This window comes from Mesoplodon mirus, assembly GCF_964341445.2.
Source record: "Mesoplodon mirus genome assembly, chromosome: 16".
Taxonomy (NCBI): domain Eukaryota; kingdom Metazoa; phylum Chordata; class Mammalia; order Artiodactyla; family Ziphiidae; genus Mesoplodon; species Mesoplodon mirus.
The window spans coordinates 56,780,907-56,802,963 of record NC_138992.1 but is presented as its reverse complement, the minus strand read 5'-3'; the positions used below and the strand labels follow the sequence as shown (position 1 = coordinate 56,802,963).

The following is a 22,057-nucleotide window of genomic DNA, read 5'->3' as shown; positions in this document are numbered from 1 at the left end:
ACACATTGTTTTAGAGAAGCAGAAGAGGAATGTCTGTGCTATCACACACAGAGGCCTTATTTGTATCAGTATCTGGTACATCAGAGAAGAGAACTGTTTTGTGTAGCCTAGAAAGCTACCCTGGGCTGCTCCTTTCTCCCAGAACCTCTTGTAAATAGCTGTACCAGGAAAACCTAACTCATTCAATGATGGGTAATAAAAAACATGAGCTAAGCATTAATATAATAATATATATAATAATACTTCGAGAAGAAAAGGTAGATGAGAACAGCAAAAATTAGTAATACTCACTGTGGAGCAGATGAATGTTGTGATCAGGAATCTCACTATAAAGTAAGAAACTCTAAAGAATCAGTCAACTCAAACATCTAAATCTGCTTTTATTTAGTTAAGATTTTTGCATCTATATTCATGAGAAAAGTGGCCTGTGATTTTTCATTTCATCAGTTTTGTTGCTCTCATGGGACTAGTTGGAAGGTTGTTCTCTTGTTTTCTATTTTTGAAAGAGTTTTTAAAAGATTGGTGCTGTTTCTTCCTTAAATTTCTGCAAGTACTCAACAGTAAAAGGCATCTGGGCCAGGAGTTTTCTCTGTGGGTCTTTTAATAATAGAGTCATTTAGAAAATAAATATAAGACTATTATAATTTTTCTGTTTCTGGTATCTGTTTTGTGGTGTTTGTCAAGGATATTACCCATTTCATCTTAAATGTCCCATGTATTACCATAAAGTTTTTTTTTATAATATCTTCTTTTCTTTCTCATGTTTGTAAGAACTGTTTTCCATTCCTTGGTAATTTTTGTTTTCTCTTTTTTTCTGGATTAGTCTTGCCTTATTAGTGTTTTTAAAGAACAATCTTTTGACTTTGTTGGCTCAACATAATATTCTTGATTTAAAAAACAAAGACATAATAGGAATAATCAGATATTTCAATATTATGACAAAATAAATTTCTTTGTAGCACACAAGCCAGCATTATGTTTAATGGAAAGATACTTAGAGGTAGTTCCATTAAAGTCAGGAACAAGATTAAGCTCCAACCAATACAGTAAGTGCTAGTCAATAGAGTTAAATAATAACAAGAAATTAGATGCATAAGAATTGGAAAAGAGGGGGTAAAACTATCATTATTAGATGATGATATACCTGGAAAACCCAAGAGGATCAACTGAAAAATTAGTACAAACAATAAGAGAAATCAGTGAAGTAATGAGGTGTAATGTTAATATACAGAAATTATCAGCTTTCATACTTCAACAAACAACTCCTTGAAATATAAAAATGATTAAAAGACCCTTATAAAATAACAACACAAAATATAAAATATTTAGGAATAAACCTTATAATAATGAAGGTACAAGACTTCCACAAAGACTACTTTTAAAAACCACTAAAAGACACAAACAAATACTTCTTCAGATGGAAATATATCTCATTCTGGGACAGGTAGACTTAGCAAAATAGAGTCCTTAAGTTCTTTAAGTTGTTTATGAATGTAATGTTTAATTTTTCCAGTTAAAATGTAGTTTAAAAAAATAGACAAGCTGAATCTAAAGTTCATATGGAAAAATACACATATAAGAATAACCAGAAAAGATTGAAAGAAAAGCAGAATAAAGTAGGGTTACCTTAGTGGATATTAAAATATTATTATAAAATTTCAATATTTAAAACATGGGTACTGACACACATATAGTCAGAACAGTACAACAGAGAATTCAGAAATAGACCCAAATGCCAAAGAGAATATGATAAAGGTGTTCTCTCAATTCACTGGGGAGAAAAGTTAATAAAGGATGGTGAGATAACAACATAGCCATGTTAAAAAAACAGAAAATAGAGTCCATATGTCATAAATCAGGATAAATTCCAAATGAATAAACGATTTAAGAATGGTTCTAGGTAGAAACATGGAAATATTTTATTTTACCTTGGTGTGAGGTTGGGCCTTGCTAACTGACTGCAAATCTGGAGACTATAAAAGAAAAAGTAAGTTAAACTACATTTAAAAATAATTCTGCATATCGGAAGACCCTTAAACAAGGTTAAAAGAGATGTATTGTGGGGGAGGGGTGGGTCTAGTCTCCTATAAAGAATTACAAGAAATTGTTAAAAAAAAAAAAAAAAAAGGCCAATAACCCAATAGATACGTTGACCAGGCTTATAAACAGTTCATAGAAAAGACAATACAAATGATTCTTTATGATTTGAAAAGATGTTCGCTCTCACTCATTATAGGAAAAAAAGGCAGTTAAAACCACAGAGAGAGCTATTTTTCACCTCTCTAATCAGTTAAAAAACCAGAAGTTTAGTATCATACTATGTTGGAGAAACTATGGGAAAATAAAGAAATACACTCTTAGTGGTGGCTTAAGTGTTTGTAACACCTACAAGAGGCAATTTAGCACTGTCTGTCACAATTACAATTGTATTTTAAAAATTGCATATAATTTAGTTGCCTAAAGTTTCTTTTTAAAATTATAAATTTGGGGGGGAGATCATTTAAGGACTCCTGATGAGGGAACATTTAAAATAATATGGCGTTTTCTTGAGTTTTATTTAAATTTATTAAAAATTGTTTTGAAACTGTTTTTTGTTTGTTTTTTTAATTTGTTTGCAGCCTGAACCACCAAAGAAGCCATCTAATTGGAGGAGGAAGCACGAAGAGTTCATAGCCACCATAAGAGCAGCTAAAGGCCTTGGTCAGGCCCTTAAAGAGGGTGGCAAACTTCCTCCCCCTCCTCCACCTTCTTATGATCCTGGTATATGTCATATTGTTGACAGAAATTGTTCATGTGGGAAGGAAATATCGATAGTATTGATAGATTTCTTATAAATTTTAAGATATTATTAAACTTATAATAATTGAACCTAATGAAGCATGATCTTAAAAGTTTTCCTATAAAATAATGGTGACAATCCAGGCATTTAGGCTTATAAAAGACACATCAGTGTTGAACATAGAATTGCATTATCTTTTTATCTCAATGCTTTATAAAGCATTTAATATCATTTAAAAATTATTGTAGTAACTATTAAATGTTAATATTCCAGGAATTTTTTTTTTTTTTTTTTTTTTTTTTTTTTTTTTTTTTTTTTGCGTTACGTGGGCCTCTCACTGTTGTGGCCTCTCCCATTGCGGAGCACAGGCTCCGGACGCGCAGGCTCAGCAGCCATGGCTCACGGGCCCAGCCGCTCTGTGGCATGTGGGATCTTCCCGGACTGGGGCACGAACCCGTGTCCCCTGCATCGGCAGGCGGACTCTCAACCACTGCGCCACCAGGGAAACCCCTCCAGGAAATATTTTAATCATGCATAATGTCGATTGAAATGTAGTGATTCAGTAAGATTCAAATAATTATGTTGCCTGGTTCTTTGGTATCTTCTAATCTGGGAAGGGAAAAAAATCATAATTTTGCTTCTAAAAATGTATTATTCTAGTGGGGTAACCACCACATAGACAGATATACCTAGATTATGCCCTAAATTCATGTATTTTTATATTTTCTTCATTGGGTGGGTAGAAGTTTCTTGTTTATTGTTCCCAAAAGCAAGGCAAGATGCTGGCAACCACATATGAGATAATTGAGATGATGAAAGATTTAAAATAGCACCATTGACATTTTGACAGTGGTTAATGGAGTAGCCTCAAGGGGTAGTTATTTTAATATAACAAGTTAGCTGCATTAAAATTGTGTTAGTAATCTAAGTTGGGATTAATTTCTTAGTAAAGAGAAAGTTAGGTGTGATCCTTTATAACATTTTATTGTAGAGGAGAGGTTGATAAACAATTTCTATAAAGGACTAATAGTTAATATCTTAGGTTTTGCAGTCCATAAGGTCTCTGTTTCAACTCCTTAACTCTGCCACTGTTGCAAGAAATCAGCCACAGAAAATATGTATATGAATGAATGTGGCTGTGTTCCAGAAACATGCAGCAGGCAGGCTGGATTTGGCCCATGGGCCCTTGTTTGCCAACTCCTGTTTGAGTCTTAGTAATTAACTTTAATGCTATGAGTATTTCTGGAATGTTCCATTTGGGTTTGCATCTCTTCAATTTCTACCTTAATTTTCCCCATGAAGTTGAATTCTCTCTTTGTTTTAGAGGTATTTGTATATTGCATCTTATTCAACACAGCTATATTTCTCATGTTTATGTTAAGTCAGAGCTGGGGTCGGGGGCAGTTCTTCAGGATAATTTGGACTTCAGAAATTTTTTGATCTCTTAGTCCTGACAGAACAACTTCTTTGTTATTAGAGATTTTAGACCTATTTCACTAGTTAGCAGGACAAATTTCTGAGATTCAGATGAGTAAATTCTAAAGGACAAAATACTCCATCTCAAAAAGTAAACCTGTTGAAATAAATTGAATATTTTTTTTGACACTGCTAAGTTGTTATATTTATTTCTTCTCTGTATCTCATAGAGTTGACATCTTTCACAGTGCTATAAAATTTGGTTCTTTCTGGGATAACTTTAAGATTTATTTTGTGAGAAGTTTTGTTTTTACTATATATTGCATTTGGGGAGAATACATAATCTGCAACATTTGCTGTTTCTTAAATTTGAATTAATTATGTTAAGGAGATATATTTTTATTACTTATTCCATCTGTTGGGATCTCTAAGAGAAAATAAAACTGTATAAAGTCTATTAAATTATATCTTAACAGCTTTCCTCTAATTGAAATTAAAGATTTTAACAGATAAGCCCAAATTTTAAATTTTTATTTTATGTAAATTTTTATATAATGTAATGTGTTATTAACTACTTAACCTAGTCTACCTTATGAAAATATATATTTGTGATGAAAACATGTAATATAGAAGCAAAAAGTAATTAACATTTTTCCTTTACTTATTCATTTTTATGAATAAGTAAGGAGTAGGGTTGGGGATAGGTTTAGGTTGAGGCCAAGGGTTAGGGTTAGCAAAACGGTAAAATTTACAGTACAGTTGAGGGTACAGAATCATATTAGCGTCAGGGTACGTTTCAGGGCAAGGGTTTGTGTTAATGTACGTGTTAGGATTAGGGTACTGTTTCGGGCAATGGGTAGGGTTGGGGTTAGTGTTAGGTTTAGGGCTTCAGTTCGGGTTCGCAAATGGTAATGTGTAGGGTACAAGTGAGGGTACGGAAAAGATTTAGGGTTCGGGTACGTGTTAGGCCATTGGTTAGTGTTAGTATATGTGTTAACATTATGCTACAGGTTAGGGTAAGGGGTAAGATTAGTGTTAGGTTTAGGTCTAGGGGTAGGGGTATTGTTAGCAAACCGGTAAAGTTTCGGGTACAGGTGAAGGCACGGAAACGTGTTAGGGTCAGGATATGTGTTAAGGCACGGGTTAGTCTTAGTGTACGGGTTAGCATAACGTATGGCTTAGAGTAAGGCGTAGGGTTGGCATTAGGTTTAAGTTTAGGGCTAAGGTTAGGGTTAGGAAACCTGAAATTTTAGGGTACAGGTGAGGGTACAGAAACCTGTTAGGGTCAAGTTATATGTTAGGGTATGGGTTAGTATTCGTGTACAGGCTAGGATTAGTGTACATGTTAGCGTAATGTGTAGGGTTGGGTTTAGCTTTAGGTTCTGGGTTAGGGTATGGGTTAGCAAACCAGTAAAGTTAATGGTACAGGTAAGTGTATGGAAAATTTTGGGTAAGTGTACGTGTTATGTCACGGGTTAGTGTTAGTGTATGGGTTTGGATTAGGGTACTGGTTAGGGTAAGTGGAGGGCAGGGGTTAAGATTAGGTTTAGGTCTAGGGCTAGTGTTAGCAAACTGGTAAAGTTTCGAGTAGAGGTGATGTTAAGGAAACGTGCTATGGTCAGGGTACGTGTTAGGGCATGGGTTAGGATTAGGGTATGGGTTCGGGTAAGCTGTAGGGTGGGGGCTAGGGTCATGTTTAGGGCAAGGGTTAGGGTTAGTGAACGGTAAGGTTTAGGGTACATGTGAGGGTACGGAAACGTGTTAGGTCCAGGGTACGTGTTAAGGCATGCATTAGTGTGAGTGTACAGGTTACAATTAGGGTGCGTGTTAGGGTAAGGCGTAGGGTTGGCTTTAGGTTTAAGTTCAGGGCTAGAGTTGTGGTTGGCAAACCTGTAAATTTTAGGGACAGGAGAGGGTACAGAAACGTGTTAGTGTCAGGGTACATGTTTGGGTATGGGTTAGTGTTAGTGTACGGGTAAGGATTAGTGTACAGTTGAGGGTAAGGTGTAGGATTGTGTTTAGCCTTAGGTTTCAGGCTACGGTTAGGCTTACCAAACCAGTAAAGTTAGGGTAAATGTGAGGGTACAGAAATGTGTTAGTATCAGTGTACATATTAGGGCATGGGTTATTGTTACTGTACGGGTAAGGATTCGTGTACATTTTAGAGTAAGGTGTAGGGTTGGGTTTAGCTTTAGGTTTCGGGCTAGGGTTAGGGTTAGCAAACCAGTACAATTTAGGGTACAGGTGAAGGCATGGAAACGTGTTAGTGTCAGGGTACGTGATAGGGCATGGGTTACTGTTAGTGTATGGGTTACCATTATGATATGGGTTAGGGTAAGGGGTAGGGTTGGTGTTAGGGTTAGGTTTAGGGCTAGGGTTAGTTTTAGCACACTGGTAAAGTTTAGGGTACAGGTGAAGGCATGGAAACGTGTTAGGGTCAGGGTACGTGTTAGGTCACAAGTTATTGTTAGTGTACAGGTTAGGGTTAGTGTACTTGTTTGGGTAAGGGATAGGTTTGGGGTTAGGCTTATGTTTAGGGCTAGGTTTAGTGTTAGCGAACGGTAAAGTTTAGGGTACAGGTGAGGGTACAGAAAAGTGTTAGGGTCCGGTTATGTGTTAAGGCACGGTTTAGCCTTAGGGTATGGGCTAGGATGAGTGTACAGTTTAGGGTACGGCGTAGGGCTGGGTTTAGATTTAGGTTTAGCACTTGGGTTAGTGTTAGCAAACCAGTAAAGTTTAGGGTACAGGTGAGTTTACAGAAACGTGTTAGTGTCAGGTTACATTTAGGTTACAGGTTATTGTTAGTGTATGGGTTAGGATTAGGTTACGGGATCGGGTAACGTTTAGGGTTTGTGTTTTTATCTTTTTTTTCCCCTCAAATTTGATTCTAAGCTGGGAGAAAATTGTAGTTTATCATATACTAGCATACTTTTTTTCTTAAATGTCTTTACTAAGTTTAGATAAGTCAGGTTGGGTGGTTATAAGAAAATGAGAGTTTTTGCTTAGCAGTTGTTATTTATGTTATATGTCTTGAGTTACTGTTCATAAAACTTATAACTCTTTATGCCCCATTTCAAGTATTATGTTACTAATCTGTTTCTTTTTTCTGTTTTAGATTATATTCAGTGTCCATATTGCCAGAGGAGATTTAATGAAAATGCAGCTGATAGACATATAAATTTCTGTAAAGAACAGGCAGCACGTATTAGTAATAAAGGCAAATTTTCTACTGATACCAAAGGAAAATCAACTTCTCGGACACAGGTAATCATTGTGGTCATTTCTACAAATAAATGAGAAAATGACTTTAAGTTCACAGTTTTGTATTTATTCTTTACAGCACATTTAACTACAGTTTTCTCACCTGCTAAAATTTATATATTACTGTTCAGGGATTTAGTAAGAAATTTGAATGGCTAGTTGAGAACAAAATTTGAAGTGGACTTGAGTTAGTAAAGACTTAAAAATATACAGATTTAAAGAGGTATTAGGAAAAAAGGGAGAAAATTAGTTTAAAATAGATGCAGCAGATTCAGAGGAAACTAGAGGGGTTAGATGAGTGAGAAAATGACAATAAAAATCCACATTTGAAAATCATGTAAGTTGTGAATGTTGCCATGTTATATATGAGTAACACATTTGAGGAAATGAAAACATGGGGTCACATCCAGACTGCTACTTTTGAACTTTTAGGCAAATGACATTAATGTATGTAATCCTTCATTTCTTCATCTGTGAAGTGGTAATCTACATAACTATAGTGAGAAGCAAATGAAATGATGTATGTGAAAGCACTTAGAGAACCATAAACCATGTAAAGATTTTGTAATATTAAATTTATTTTTACACTACTATTGTTTTTCTTTAAGCATATTGTTACATAAAAACTTTGACAATGTCATACTTTTAAGCAAATTTTATTTTTCACAAAGCTTTCATTTGTAAACTTTTTTTAGTACTGTAAACTTAGCAAATAGTAAATAATCAAATCTATTTTTTTTGTTACTTATGAATAAAATATTGGATTAAAAGACCACATTGCAATTGAGACCTCCTTGAGAGAATCCTCCTATTGAATTTTTGTTAATATTATTGGAAATGGAACATATCATTATTACCATCATCATTGTGGGGAAAGAATAGCAAAGAAAACTCATTTAGAAGAATTTCCAAAACAGATGGCAAACAATGTATATCTTTTGAACAGTTAAGAACATCAGTAGGATTTTGTTTTGTTTTAAGAATAAAATAGTAGAGCAAAGGAAGTACAATAGAATGGGTGTATTCCAGCAGCTTGGTGCCAAATGATTCGTAAATGTAAAATCCAAGTAGTTTTTAAGGTCCCACCTTAAATTTTATAAGTTCTGATACCATGCCTAGTCATATATATTTATTTCAGTCTGACCCCATATTTTCTCATCTGTATTCATTCAAGAAGTTTTTGAGTACTCTCTCTGAACCAGACACTGTACCCGGTACTGGATCTACATTAGTAAACTAAGTAGAGTACTCTTTCTAAACATGCTTTAATGCTTCCTTGTCATATTTAGCAACTGTAATCTGGCCTGATTACCGCCCACTTTTTGACCCTGCTCTAATCAGAATAATGATACAAACACAGTGAAGATCAGGTTTCTGTAGGTAAAAACAAGAAGTTCTATCTTTCAGTTAAGCTGTCATAATTCTTCTTCACTAGGAATTTTATCAAATTCAGGCATGGTTGTATTAAAGTAGACCCATGAAGACATAGCAAACCAAAAATATTATCTAATGTATGCTAAATTACATGTCTTGTTATTTTAAAAGAACAAATTATTTTGAAATAACTCATGCATAATTTAGATCCTGCAATAGTTTTTCATCAAATTAGGCTAGACTGAGTTACCTTATGATTTTAAAGCAATACGATAAGTATTTTATGATTTAGGAATTTTCCTAATCATATTCTGATAGGAAATCATATTCTGATTTCCAAATCAGTATTCTGATTGATTCTTACCCTACTTATTCTAAAGTAATTAAGTTTTAAGTCTGGAAAGATGATGTGCAATTTTTAATAAATTTTTTTTCTGATTATTAAAGGGATTCCTATTCTTTATGGAAAATTTGAGAAATATATATATTTTAAAAGTTATCAACATAGTTAACATTTTAAATATTTATCTCTAAGCTCTTATTTTCTACAACACTTTTATTCTGATTTTTTCTTACAATTTTCCTGTTATTTTTTTGTAAATTATACACATAGAAAAAAAGCACAAAACATAAATACATGCATAACCACAGGAAAGTTGAGAAATACAATATTGTTAGTCTCACAAAAGCCTCCACTAGTGTTTCACTCCCAGAATGTAATGTTCTCTCACTCCTAGCCCCCAAACCCATGAAGTAGTCACTATTTTGACTTTACATATAATCAGTTTTTCCCTTTTATATAGTCCCCAGACCTCAATAATATTTTTATTTACTATAGCTTTATGAAATTTTTTTAATTGAAGTATAGTGGGTTTACAATATTACATTAGTTTCAGGTATATAGCATAGTGATTCAGTATTTTTACAGATTATACTTCATTTAAATTTATTACATAATAGTGGCTATATTTCCCTGTGCTGTACAATATATCCTTGTTGCTTATTTATTTTATACATAGTAGTTTGTATCTCTTAATCCCTTATGCCTATTTTGCCCCTCCCGCCTTCTCTAACTCCACTGGTAACCACTAGTTTGTTCTCTGTATGTGTGAATCTGCTTTTTTGTTATACTCACTAGTTTGGTTTTTTTTAGATTCCACACATGAGTGATAACATACAGTATTTGTCTTTCTCTGACTTACTATGATATTCTCTAGGTCCATTTATGTTGCTGCAAGTGGTAATATTTAATTCCTTTTTATGGATGAATAATATTTCATTGTGTATATGTATATATATATATATACCACATCTTCTTTAGCCATTCATCTGTCAGTGGACATTTAGGTTGCTTCCATGTCTTGGCTATTGTAAATAGTGCTTCAGTGAACATTGGGGTGCATGTATCTTTTCGAATTAGTTTTCATTTTTTCCAGATATATGCCCAGGAGTGGGATTGCAGTATCACATGGTACCTCTATTTTTAGTTTTTTAAGGAACCTCCATACTGTTCTCCATAGTGGCTCTACCAATTTACATTCCCACCAACAGTGTAGGAGGTTTCCTTTTTCTCCACTCTCTCCAGCATTTATTATTTGTAGACTTTTTGATGATAGCCATTCTGACTGGAGTGAGGTGATACCTCATTGTAGTTTTGATTTGCATTTCTCTGATAATTAGCAGTGTTGAGCATTTTTTCATGTGTCTGTTGGCCATCTCTGTCTTCTTTGGAAAAATGTCTATTTAAGTCTTCTGCCCTTTTTTTTTTTTTTGCGGTACACGGGCCTCTCACTGTTGTGGCCTCTCCCGTTGCGGAGCACAGGCTCTGGACGCGCAGGCTCAGCGGCCATGGCTCACGGGTCTAGCCGCTCTGCGGCATGTGGGATCTTCCTGGACCAGGGCACGAACTCGTGTCCCCTGCATCAGCAGGCGGACTCTCAACCACTGCGCCACCAGGAAAGCCCTCTTCTGCCCATTTTTTAGTTGGGTTTTTTGTGTTCTTCATGTTGAGTTGTATGAGCTGTTTATAAATTTTGGGTACTAATCCCTTATCAGTCACATCATTTGCAAATGATTTTCTCCCACTCAGTAGGTAGTCTTTTTGTCTTGTCAGTGGTTTCCCTTGGCTGTGCAAAAGCTCTTAGGTTTAATTAGGTCCCATTCACTTATTTTTTCATTTATTTCCTTTGCCTTAGTAGGCATATCTAAAAAAAATATTGCTATGCCTTATGTCAAAGAGTGTTCTGCCTGTTTTCTCTTCTAGGAATTTTATGGTTTCTGGTCTTACACTTAGGTCCTTAATCCATTCTGAGTTTATCTTTGTATATGGTTTGAGGAAATGTTATAATCTCATTCTTTTATATGTAGCCATCCAGTTTTCTCAGCACCACTTAATTAAACAGACTGTCTTTTCTCCCTTGTATATTCTTGCTTCCCTGTTGTAGATTAATTGACCATAGGTGCATGGGTTTATTTCTGGGCTCTCTGTCCTGTTCCATTGATCTAGATGTCTTATTTTTGTGCCAGTACCATGCTATGTTGATGATTGTAGCTTTATATTATAGTCTGAAGGCAGGGAGCATGATACCTCTGGCTTTGTTCTTAGCTTTATAAATCTTGATATCTGGTAGAACTTTTTCTCCTACCTTCTGTTTTTTAAGGTTGTTTTAGCTAATTTTGGTCCTTTGCATTTTCACATAAATTTGAAATTATCTTTTTAAGGTCATTGCACACATGTACACATACATACACACCTGTATTTGATTTTTGATTAGGATTGCATTGAATCAGCTGGGATTGAGTTTATATCTTCACTGTCTCGGTTTATCCCAGACTCAATATTATCAATCTTTTTCATTTTGGCTGTTGTTGTGCATGTATGGTGGTGTATTGTTGTGATTTTAATTTACATTTCTTTGAAAACCAATTAGTTTTAGTATCATTTTGTGTTTTTATTGGTCATTTGTGTCTTCTGTGAAGTATCTGGAAGGTTTTTCTGGTCCTTTTTTTAGGTTCTCTTATTGAATGAAAGCATGTGTTAAATATTCTCAGTCTTTTCTCAAATGTGTATTAACAATATTTTCTTCCCTTCTGTGTCTTGGTTTTTTTTTTTTTTAAGGATGGCTTTTGAAAAGCAAAAGCTTAAAACTTTGATGAAGTCTAATTTATAAATTATTTCTTTTGTGATTTTTTTTTCTTCTTGTTTCTAAGGAATCTTTACCCTTACGAAGCTTGCAAAGATTTTTCTCCTTTGTCTTCTAGAAATTTTATAGTTTTAGCTCTTACATTTAGATCTGTGGATTATTTCAAGCTAATATTTGTATGATGTGAAGTAAAGGGCAATTTTTAATTTTTTTCTATATGGATAATCTGTTGTTTCGGCACCATTTGTTGAAAAGACTTCTTTACCCAATGAATTGGCCTAAGCACCTTGTTTGATCATCAGTTGAATGTATATTTTTAGGTCTATTTCAGGACATACTGTTCTGTTCCATTGATCTGTATGTTCTTTTATCAATACCACACTATTGCCATACTAAATATTATACCATATAAGCCTTAAAATCATGTAGTCTAAATTCTTCAACTTCTTTTTTCTTTTTAAAATTACTTTGGTTATTCTAGGTTGTTTACATTTTATATAAATTTTTTTTGTTTTGCTAATTTCTACAAAAAAAGTCTACTAGTGCTTGATTGAAATTACATTAAATACATAAATCATTTGGGGAAAATTAACATCTTAATATTGAATTGTCCAGTCCATGAATTTGTTATATTTCTTGCTTATTTAGGTGTTCTTCTTTTTAATTGAATATAATTGATGTAGAACATTATATTAGTTTCAGGTGTACAACCTAATGACTCAATATTTGTTTATATTACAAAGTGATCACCACAATAAGTCTAGTTAACATCCATCATCATACACGATTACCGAATTTTTTTCTTATGATGAAAAACAAAATTTATTTCAAGAGTGTTTTCCTTATCTTGTTTGATCTTGACATTGTTTCTTAATCTTGCACCCTACTATTTTGCTAAATTCACTTATTAATTATAATAGCTTATTGTAGATATCGTAGGGTTTTTCTGTGTACACAATCATGTCATCTGTAAATAAGGACAGTTTTACTACCTCCTCTTCAATCTCTATGCCTTTTTCTCCCTGTAATAATTTATTGCACTAGATAGAATTTTCAGTCCAGTGTTGAGTAAAAGTTGAGAAAGTGAGAGAGTTGCCTTCTTCCTGTTCTTAGGTGAAAACCATTCAGTTTTTCACCATTGAGTACGATATTGCTGTGGATTTTTGTTGATGCCCTTTGTCAGGCTGAGAAAGTTCTCTTCTAATTGCTGAGAGTTCTTTTTTAAACCAAGAATGCATTTTGCATTCTGTCGAATGCTCTTTATCTATTGAAATACCATAGTTTTTCTCTTACTCTGTTAATGTGATGAAATGCACTTATTTATTTTCAGATGTTAAACCAACTTTGCATTCCATGAATAAATTCTACTTTGTTATGAATTATTGCTCTTTTTATAAATTATTGGATTTGATATGCTAAAATTTAGAATTACTGCCTCTATGCTTGTGAGAAATATTGGTGGGTAGTTCTCTTCATTTGATGTTTTTAGCTGGTCTTGGTATCAGGGTAATGCTAGCCTCATATTGATTTGCAATTATTTCCTCCTCCATTTCCTGAAAGAGCTTGTAAATTCTTTTTTTGTAGACTTTTACAGTATTGGTATTATTCCTATTGTGTATGTTTGCTAAAATTCACCAGTGAAGCCATCTAGGTATGGGTTTTTCTTTTTTTCAGAGCTTTTCATCTACATCATTTTCTTGGGTAGATACAAAGCTGTTCAGATTTTCATTTCTTCTTGGTGTCAGTTTGGGCAGTTTGTATCTCTTAAGTAATTTGTGTAATTGGATTTATTGACCTAAGGTGTTAACTTCTTAATGTAGAAATTTGTTGTGATATCCTCTTTTTCATTCCTAATACAGGTATTTTGTATTCTCTTTTTTTTTCCCCTCTGATTAGTTTTTTTCCCTTGATTATTCTGTTTAGAGACTTGTTGATTTCATTACATCTTTTCAAAGAAACAGCTTTTGGTTTTATTGCTCTAGCATTGCTTTAGCTACAGCTCAAAAATCTGAATATGTGTTTTTTTTTTTCTTATTCATTCAAAACATTTTTAAATTTGTGGCTTCTTTTACTCAAAAGTCTAGTCAAATATGAGTCATTTACTTCCAGATACAGTCATCCCTTGGTATCCTTGGAGGACTGGTTCCAGGAACCCCACCCCACGCTCGCTGCCCCTCCAAGGATAAGTCCCTAATGTAAAATTGCATAGTGTTTGCATATAACCTACATCCTTCCCACATATTTTAATCAGATCATCTCTAGATTACTTATAATATCTAATACAATGTAAATGCTATGTAAATAGTTGTAAATACAGTATAAATGATATGTAAATAGTTGTGTACATGTGGCAAATTCAAGTTTTGCTTTTTGGAACTTTTTGGAATTGTTTTTGACCTGTGGTTAGTTGAATCCATGGATTCGGAACCTGTAAATGTGGAACCAGTAGATATAAAACCCATGGATACAGAGGGCCAACTGTGTTTGGAGCTGTTCTAGATGTTTTGTTGTTGTTGTTTTAATTCTGTTGTGGTCTGAGAACGTACTTGGTAAGATTTTTATCTTATTGGGATTTGTTTAATTGCCTAGCATGTGGTCTCTTAATGAATGTTCTGTGGCATATAAAAAGCAGAGTGCATTCTGAAGTTGTTGGATATAAAGTTTTATAAATGTCAGTCTGGTAAGGTGGCTGGTAGCTTCATTCAGATCTTCCATGTTCTTTTTATTCCATCAGTTACTAAGAGAAATGTGTTAAAATCTTTATGATTGTGAGCTTTTCTATCTCATTAATTTTGCCAGTTTTTGCTTCAAGTATTTTGAATTTCTCTTATTAAATGTGTTTTATATTTACAAATGTAATATCTTCTGTATTTATTGATTCTTTTATCATATGGAGTGTCCCTTTTTGTCTTTAGTGACATTCCTTGTGTTGAAATTTGTTTCATCGATAACATAGCTGTTTCAGCTTAATTATCCTAATTTTCTTTCTATTCTTTAACTTAAATTTGTAGATTTGCATCTCCTGTAGACAGCCTATAATTTTCTTTAATCCATCTGACAACCTCAACCTGTTTGTTGAAGTGTTTCGGCATTTACATTTAATGTAACCATTGATATGTTTGTGTTTAGGTCTGCTGTGTTGCTATTTTCTCTTTTTTTATTTTTGTTTTTATTCCTCTGTTACTTCTTCCTTGCCTCTCTTGTTTTAGTAAAAGACATTTTATTTTCTCTATTGGCTTTCTAACCATAAGTCTCTGTGTTTTTTAAAATCATTACTCTAGGGATAACAAAATGCATCTTTAACTTAACCCTGTCTATTGATATGTTTATATACCTCTCACCAATCTTAGTGCTGTTGTTGTATATATGTAAAACTCTGTAGACATTATTAAGCCATCAGTACTCTTGATGTGTATTGTTATAAGTGTTATACTTACTGCTTTAAAACCTGTCTTTTAAAGAAATTAGGAGAAAATAATATGTGAACATATATTTATATGTATATAGGCACACACACTATATATATTTATGCATACATGTATATACTCTGCATTTTATATTTACTCACATATTATCATTTCCAAACCTCTTCATTTCTTTTTATAAATCTCTGTTGCCATATTTTGTCATTTTCCTTCAGCCCAAATAAGTTTCTTTAGCTTTCTAATAGTACAGATCTGCTGGCAATGAATTCTCTGTTTTTGGTTATCTGAAAAAATGCCTATATTTTACCTTCATTTCTCTGTTGAGATTCCTTATATGTTCATTCACTGTTACCATATTTCCCTTTAATTCTTGTGTATATGTTCCTTTACTTTTTGAACATATTTATAATAACTGTTTTGAAATTCTTAATTACAAAGTCTTACACACCTGTGCCCACTTGAAGTCAGTTTCTGTTGACTTTTTTTTTGCTGAATATGGGTCATGCTTTCCTGTTTTCATTTTCCTTTCCTTGTCTCCCCTTTCCCCTTCCCTTCCGCTTCCCTTCTCTTTCGTTTCCTGAAATGAAACCCAGAGATACACAGTTTCCAGAAGGACTGCTTTTGGATGATTTCCAATCTCTTAAAATCCTTTTTTTAAATCCTCTTTTTAAAATCATTATCTATAGGAGGATTATACAGCTGCTTCATTTCTCCACCATTGAATTTGTAATCTGTTATTTTAATTTCTTCTTCTAATTTTCTGTTACTTTTTTTTTTTTTTTTTTTTGCCATACGCGGGCCTCTCACTGTTGCGGCCTCTCCCGTTGCGGAGCACGGGCTCCGGACGTGCAGGCTCAGCGGCCATGGCTCACGGGCCCAGCTGCTCCGCGGCATGTGGGATCTTCCCGGACCGGGGCACGAACCTGTGTCCCCTGCATCGGCAGGCGAACTCTCAACCACTGCGCCACCAGGGAAGCCCCCATGTTACTTTTTATAGTTTCCAATTCCCCGTTGATATTTTCAAAGTTGTCTTTTATATCTTTGAATGTAGTAAGCATAATTGTTTTATGTGTCTGATAATTGTTATGTCATGTGACCTTTATGGATATGTTCTTGCTTTTTTCATTCGTGGTTCCTTATATCATTATGTTTGTAATTATTGACCATTTTCTGCTGTTGCTCTTAAAATGTTATTCTCGAGGATTAATCTTGTGAAGTGCCTTTTTCAGAGAAAATTTGTACTTGTTTCTTCCAGGTATCTACCAGTCTGGAGACACATTAAATTAAATTACTGGCTTTAGTTTGCTGTACCATCTAGTAATGCATAATCATAAAGCAAATCCATGTGATGGCCAGACCCTGTTACAATCTCACATGGTGTTGGCCTGGCAGTTCTTTTTCCTCTCATCTGACATTCAGTGCTTTTAAAATGATTTTTTTGTACTTTCCTGAGCATTTTAAAATTTTTAATTGAAGGTTTGGTACAAATAGTACCTTTTACCATTTTATCAGAAATGAACGTCCTCCACGTTCTTTAAGCTTTTTCCAATTTCAATAAAAAGTCTTCGTAAATATAAATATTTTACTAACAAAATTTATTAGATTTGTGATCTGTATAAAAACACATGAAATAATCACCTAACAAATACTTACATGATGAATGAAATATGTATTGAGTATAACTATAAAATCAGAGTTTGTTCTTTTGATCATTAAAGTAAATTTATACAAAATTGTTGCTAGCTAGAGTCATCCTGAAATCCTACCAGTAGAATTTCAGCTTGATGTTGTAGAATAGATAAAATACAGGTCAGTAAGGAAGGAGTCATATTATCTAGGTCAGGGGAACAGCAAGTTACTGAGAGACAGGTGAATATGTTTTAAACAAGAGGCATTCAGAGTAGTATGAGGATTCAGTAAGGAAACTAATGTGACTAGTTTTGGTTGAAAATAATAGAAAATATTATAGGAGATAGATAAAGTTGGGCTAGGTTCTGGTCATCTCAGAAGATCTGGCCAAAAAATTGAGTAAAATAGTAGGAGGTCTCTACGGAGGGGGAAAAACAAAGCACCTTTTGAAAGGAATATTCTGCCTTTTTCTGTTTGTAAGCCATTAAGTTAATAATAGTAATTCCGAACATGTGAATAAAAATTTCTAGTACCGGTATGTAATGCTGCCAGGGCCCTTCCTGCCTAAAATTTGACCTCTCAATGTGTAATACGCTATACCAGTATCTTTTATTTTATTTTATTATTTTATCATTTTTATTTTTTTTTGTGGTACGCGGGCCTCTCCCTGTTGTGGCCTCTCCCATTGCAGAGCACAGGCTCCGGATGTGCAGGCTCAGCGGCCATGGCTCACGGGCCCAGCCGCTCCGCAGCATGTGGTATCTTCCCGGACCGGGGCACGAACCCGTGTCCCCTGCATCGGCAGGCGGACTCTCAACCACTGCGCCACCAGGGAAGCCCACCAGTATCTTTTATTAATGCTAATCATTTTGCTCTGTTTTTGGTAATTAGCACAATATGAGTGGGTTACCAATCCTGTTTCTTAATCCAATTTTATTGACCCCATTTTTAGTAGACATGCCTCTAATATTTTGACAAATCTTTGTTTGTTAGGTCTTTTTTTCCATATTGTTAGTTTTAAAATCTTGCCTTATGTCTTCATTAGCATTGGCATTTTAGTAGCAGAGACTAACACTAACCAGAAATACCCCTTAGGTTTTCAAAGAAACAGTATATTTATATGGCTCATCTCCAAAGTCTCCTAGTCATTTGTTCATTTGACAGACAGTTATTGCAGGTTTTCTAGTTGCCAAGTGCTTAAGAAATTGCAGTTTCTGGCATTACACTGCCAAATGTCCATGGTGTGTGTGTGTGTGTGAGAGAGAGAGAGAGAGAGAGAGACCATTTTACCAAGATTTGTTTTTGTAAAAGGTCAGTTACTGAATTTTGAAGAGAGATAATATTTGACTTCAAAATTTGTGCTTAGCAGTTTTCATTAGTAGCACATCTTAAATTTTTTACTGATTATAGGTTATAAATATGATTTGATTTTTGAAAATTAGGTTTCAAACCAATTTTTCTCACTAAGTCCAGAGCAATCTAAATAATGCATTGGGCTCAAGTACACATACATGCAAGCACAGTAATCACCTTATAGTTGCAGTATGGGGCTAGAACTAAGGTGGCGTGAGTCTTAATTCCTATTTTGTTGTTAAGTTGGGGTGTAACCCTGGGCAAATTCACTTCTTTATATTGGAGTAGGTGTTCAATAAGATTCTTTTAAATTCAGTAACAGCAAAATTTGACTCAAGTAAGAGACAGTAAAAATTAATGGTGATACCTCTAGAGAATAGAGAAAAAAATGAGAATAAACGAGATAAGCTAAAATACCCTGTCTTTCTCAGCCCACATTCCATTCATCTAACATGGTCTGGTGAGGTTAATAAAGACAGAATTAGCTCTTTCCACATTGGGACAATAATCCATTAAGCAGCTATTGTAAAACTTGTTCAGACTGATAGGTACTCTTATGAATTTTTATCAGTAAGAAATATGACTGGACTATATATATGAAATATAAAACCATACCCAGGAACATGTAAAAATCTTGACCTTTAAAGCTACACCACTGAGTGAGCATCATTGGGCATTTCGAAGTTTTTCTGTTATTATGGTTGGCATTTAAAATCTTAACATTGAGGAAATTTTTTTTCCATTTCATCCATTTTGTTTTCTTTGAATTGGGAATAGTTGCTCTTAGTTTATTTTAGCAGTACAACATCTGAGCCAAACTTTTAGTTCTCTAGTTTTGAGAAGAAACATATTTTAGGAAACCTCTCTGTGAGGTGATATATTTTAACCTACAGTTTCTAAATTTGGATAATTCAGGAACTAATAAAAAGATTGCTCATTTAAGGTAATGTATGCTTTTGAAATACTGGTTTACAATCCATAATCAAAGAGTGATGATGATCAAATATTTTATTTTCATTATTTTAGTATAAGCCTCCTGCACTCAAAAAGTCCAATTCTCCTGGAGCCACCTCATCAGGATCTTCACGATTACCACAGCCAAGTGGCACTAGCAAAACTGTTGTAGGTAATGAGATCCATAAAATAACTTGATTTTTTTTTTCTTTTAACAGTGTTGGTACAGAAGGAAATGAATATAGTATTCTGTTCTGGATTATTCAAAATAGATTTATAATTAGGATGAGATGTGGAGGATAAGTAATTATTTTGGCTTAGAAATAAAGCTTTCAGTAGCTTCTACTTTAGATATTTTATAGTACTTTTTTTTTTTTTTTTTAGCTATATGTCTACCATCAGTGTTGTAGTGATATATCATCTCTTGAGAATAGTCAACCAAGTTCTTTTCTTGATTCTTTGACCACAGTATTTTTCCCCTCGTTTCTCCCTATCCCTCTCTGAACTTGACAGGTATCCTTAATAGACAAATATTTAATGGTTTGAAGAAAATACTGATTACTGAAGTGTATCTTTACTTGTATATAAATTGTAAGAAGGAAATACAGAAATTATAAATGAAGGATGTGTATGTTGTTCCCTGGAAATTTTATTTATTTATTTTTTCTTATTTGATAACTCATTTTGTTCTTTTGCCACAAAGATTTATTGCCACTAAAGCACTGTTTTCCTTGTCAGATGCTCTGTTTTTTGTGATTTTTGTTTTTCAGACTGTCGTTAAAACTAATACCTTTTTTATTATAAGGTGTTCCTTCAGGTAAAGTGTCTTCAGTTAGCAGCTCTTTGGGAAACAAACTTCAGACCTTGTCTCCCTCCCATAAAGGGATAGCAGTCCCTCATGTAGGGTAAGTCTACATTGAATTTAATTTATTAGTAATATATACATATATATATACACACACGATACTAAGGTTTTATTTTGTTTAGGTAATTGGCTTTTTCATTAATCTTAATTTCTAAGTGTGTCTTTTAACATATTGCTCATTAGGAGCTCACACATTGCTATTGAGAATCTAAATTAGTATAACCAGTTAGGAAGAAAATCTGGTGGCATTTATCAAGAGTCTTAACATTCATATCTTCGATTGAATAATTTTATTTCTGGGAATCTAGTCTAAGGAAATCACTTAAAATATGGTAGATTTTTATAATCATTATTTTTTAAGCACGTATCAGGCACTGTGCTAGACATTTTACATTATTTTTATTAAAACTGTCCACTGCCATAGGATGAGAGGATCAGAGAAGCAGAGTAATTCACTCAAAGCTACACAGCTGTTAAGAGTTGGAAGCAGGATACAAATTGGAGTCTCTTTGGCAGTAAACACTGGTCTCTTTTCATGTTTTTATTATAAAGTAAAAAAAATAAAATCACCTAAATGTCTAGCTTTGTTTGAATAGCAAATTGTGAAAATCTACAAAAGGATATTATATAATCATAAAATATATATAAATTTTAAAAAGATGATCCTGCTATTATAGAAGTATGTGGGATACAAACTCCATGTATACTTTGATAGAAGCTATAAAAATTTAATAATTTTAAAATACTTTTTATCTTTCTATGGTTTTATATACATGGCTTTTAATAAAGTAGCATAATTAAGCTTTCAACAATTATTTTAATCTGGGAAAATTTGTTGATAACACTAGAGTTTTTAATAGAAGTCTTTCTATTCCAGTAGAAACTCACTTTCCATTTTGATAAACTAGAAAATTAAGGAATTGCCATATGATTATTAGAATGCAGCCTTATTCTTTATCTTTACACATACTGATAAAGTTGATTTAGGAAACATAGCATACATTATTTTCAGATCTAATTTCTCACTTTGGTTTTTATGTAGGAAATATATATGATGGTATCTATCCATATAGACTAACTGCCTTTTGTTTTCTAATTTGGACTACATAGAAAGTGTAAGACCTCAAAAGAGTTTCATGTAATTATTATAGAAAAAGAACGAGATCTCTTTAGTTAAATGTCTTTCCTCTTTGTTGTGCTTCCAAAAAGAAGAGACAGGCTATCCTTAAGAAAGAGACAGGTTATCAGTAGAACAGGTGGTTGAAAAGTAAAAAGTTCTCATCTTCCAGTGCTAAAAAAACTCATCGATTTTTTTTGTTTGTTTGTTTTGCTTCTCTGCTGAGTTGACCCACTAGATATTTCACTGAAGTATAGACATAGCAATATGTTTTAACTTTACAAACAGTAGCTTCATTTAGTTGATTATGAATTAAAGGCTGGTAGTTTTTTAGTACCTTTCCTAGCATACTGGTAATTTTATCAGTTGACACTATTAAGTTGTACTGACACTGTTTTTAAAAGAGAACATGTGAAGCTGGCTGGTAAAATGAAAAGGGTTACTGACTTTGGATTAGAAAGCTAGGCTTCTAGATCCTACTTTGCCCCTAAATACCTATATGACTTTGTGCATATCTCTTTTCTCTGACTCACTCTGACAACTTTCTGTGACTCTGCTTACACCTTGACAGATGATCTAAGAAAATCTGACCAACATTTATTGATCTTTAGGAGAAAATGTTTTTACTAACTAGCAAAGGCTTTAGGCACAAGAACTTTATAAGTTATGCACTGCTACAATGCTGTAAAGATTTAAAATTTTTGGTGGTCCCATATTATATTAAACTGTCAAACATAACTG

General features: G+C 33.7%; 1 protein-coding gene across 2 annotated transcripts in view; it reads left to right on the top strand.

The window, feature by feature from the left end:
* The window catches only part of ZC2HC1A (zinc finger C2HC-type containing 1A), a 61,006-nt gene that overhangs the window by 19,443 nt on the left and 19,506 nt on the right, over nt 1-22,057 (top strand). Inside the window, exons 4-7 of one of the 2 annotated variants that reach the window (XM_082600801.1) lie at nt 2,619-2,760; nt 7,311-7,459; nt 19,407-19,506; nt 20,152-20,239. In XM_082600801.1, coding sequence (XP_082456927.1) covers nt 2,619-2,760; nt 7,311-7,459; nt 19,407-19,506; nt 20,152-20,239 — 479 coding nt within the window. Of the gene's footprint in view, nt 1-2,618; nt 2,761-7,310; nt 7,460-19,406; nt 19,507-20,139; nt 20,240-22,057 lie in introns of both variants that reach the window. The other variant, XM_082600800.1, reaches the window with a different exon arrangement.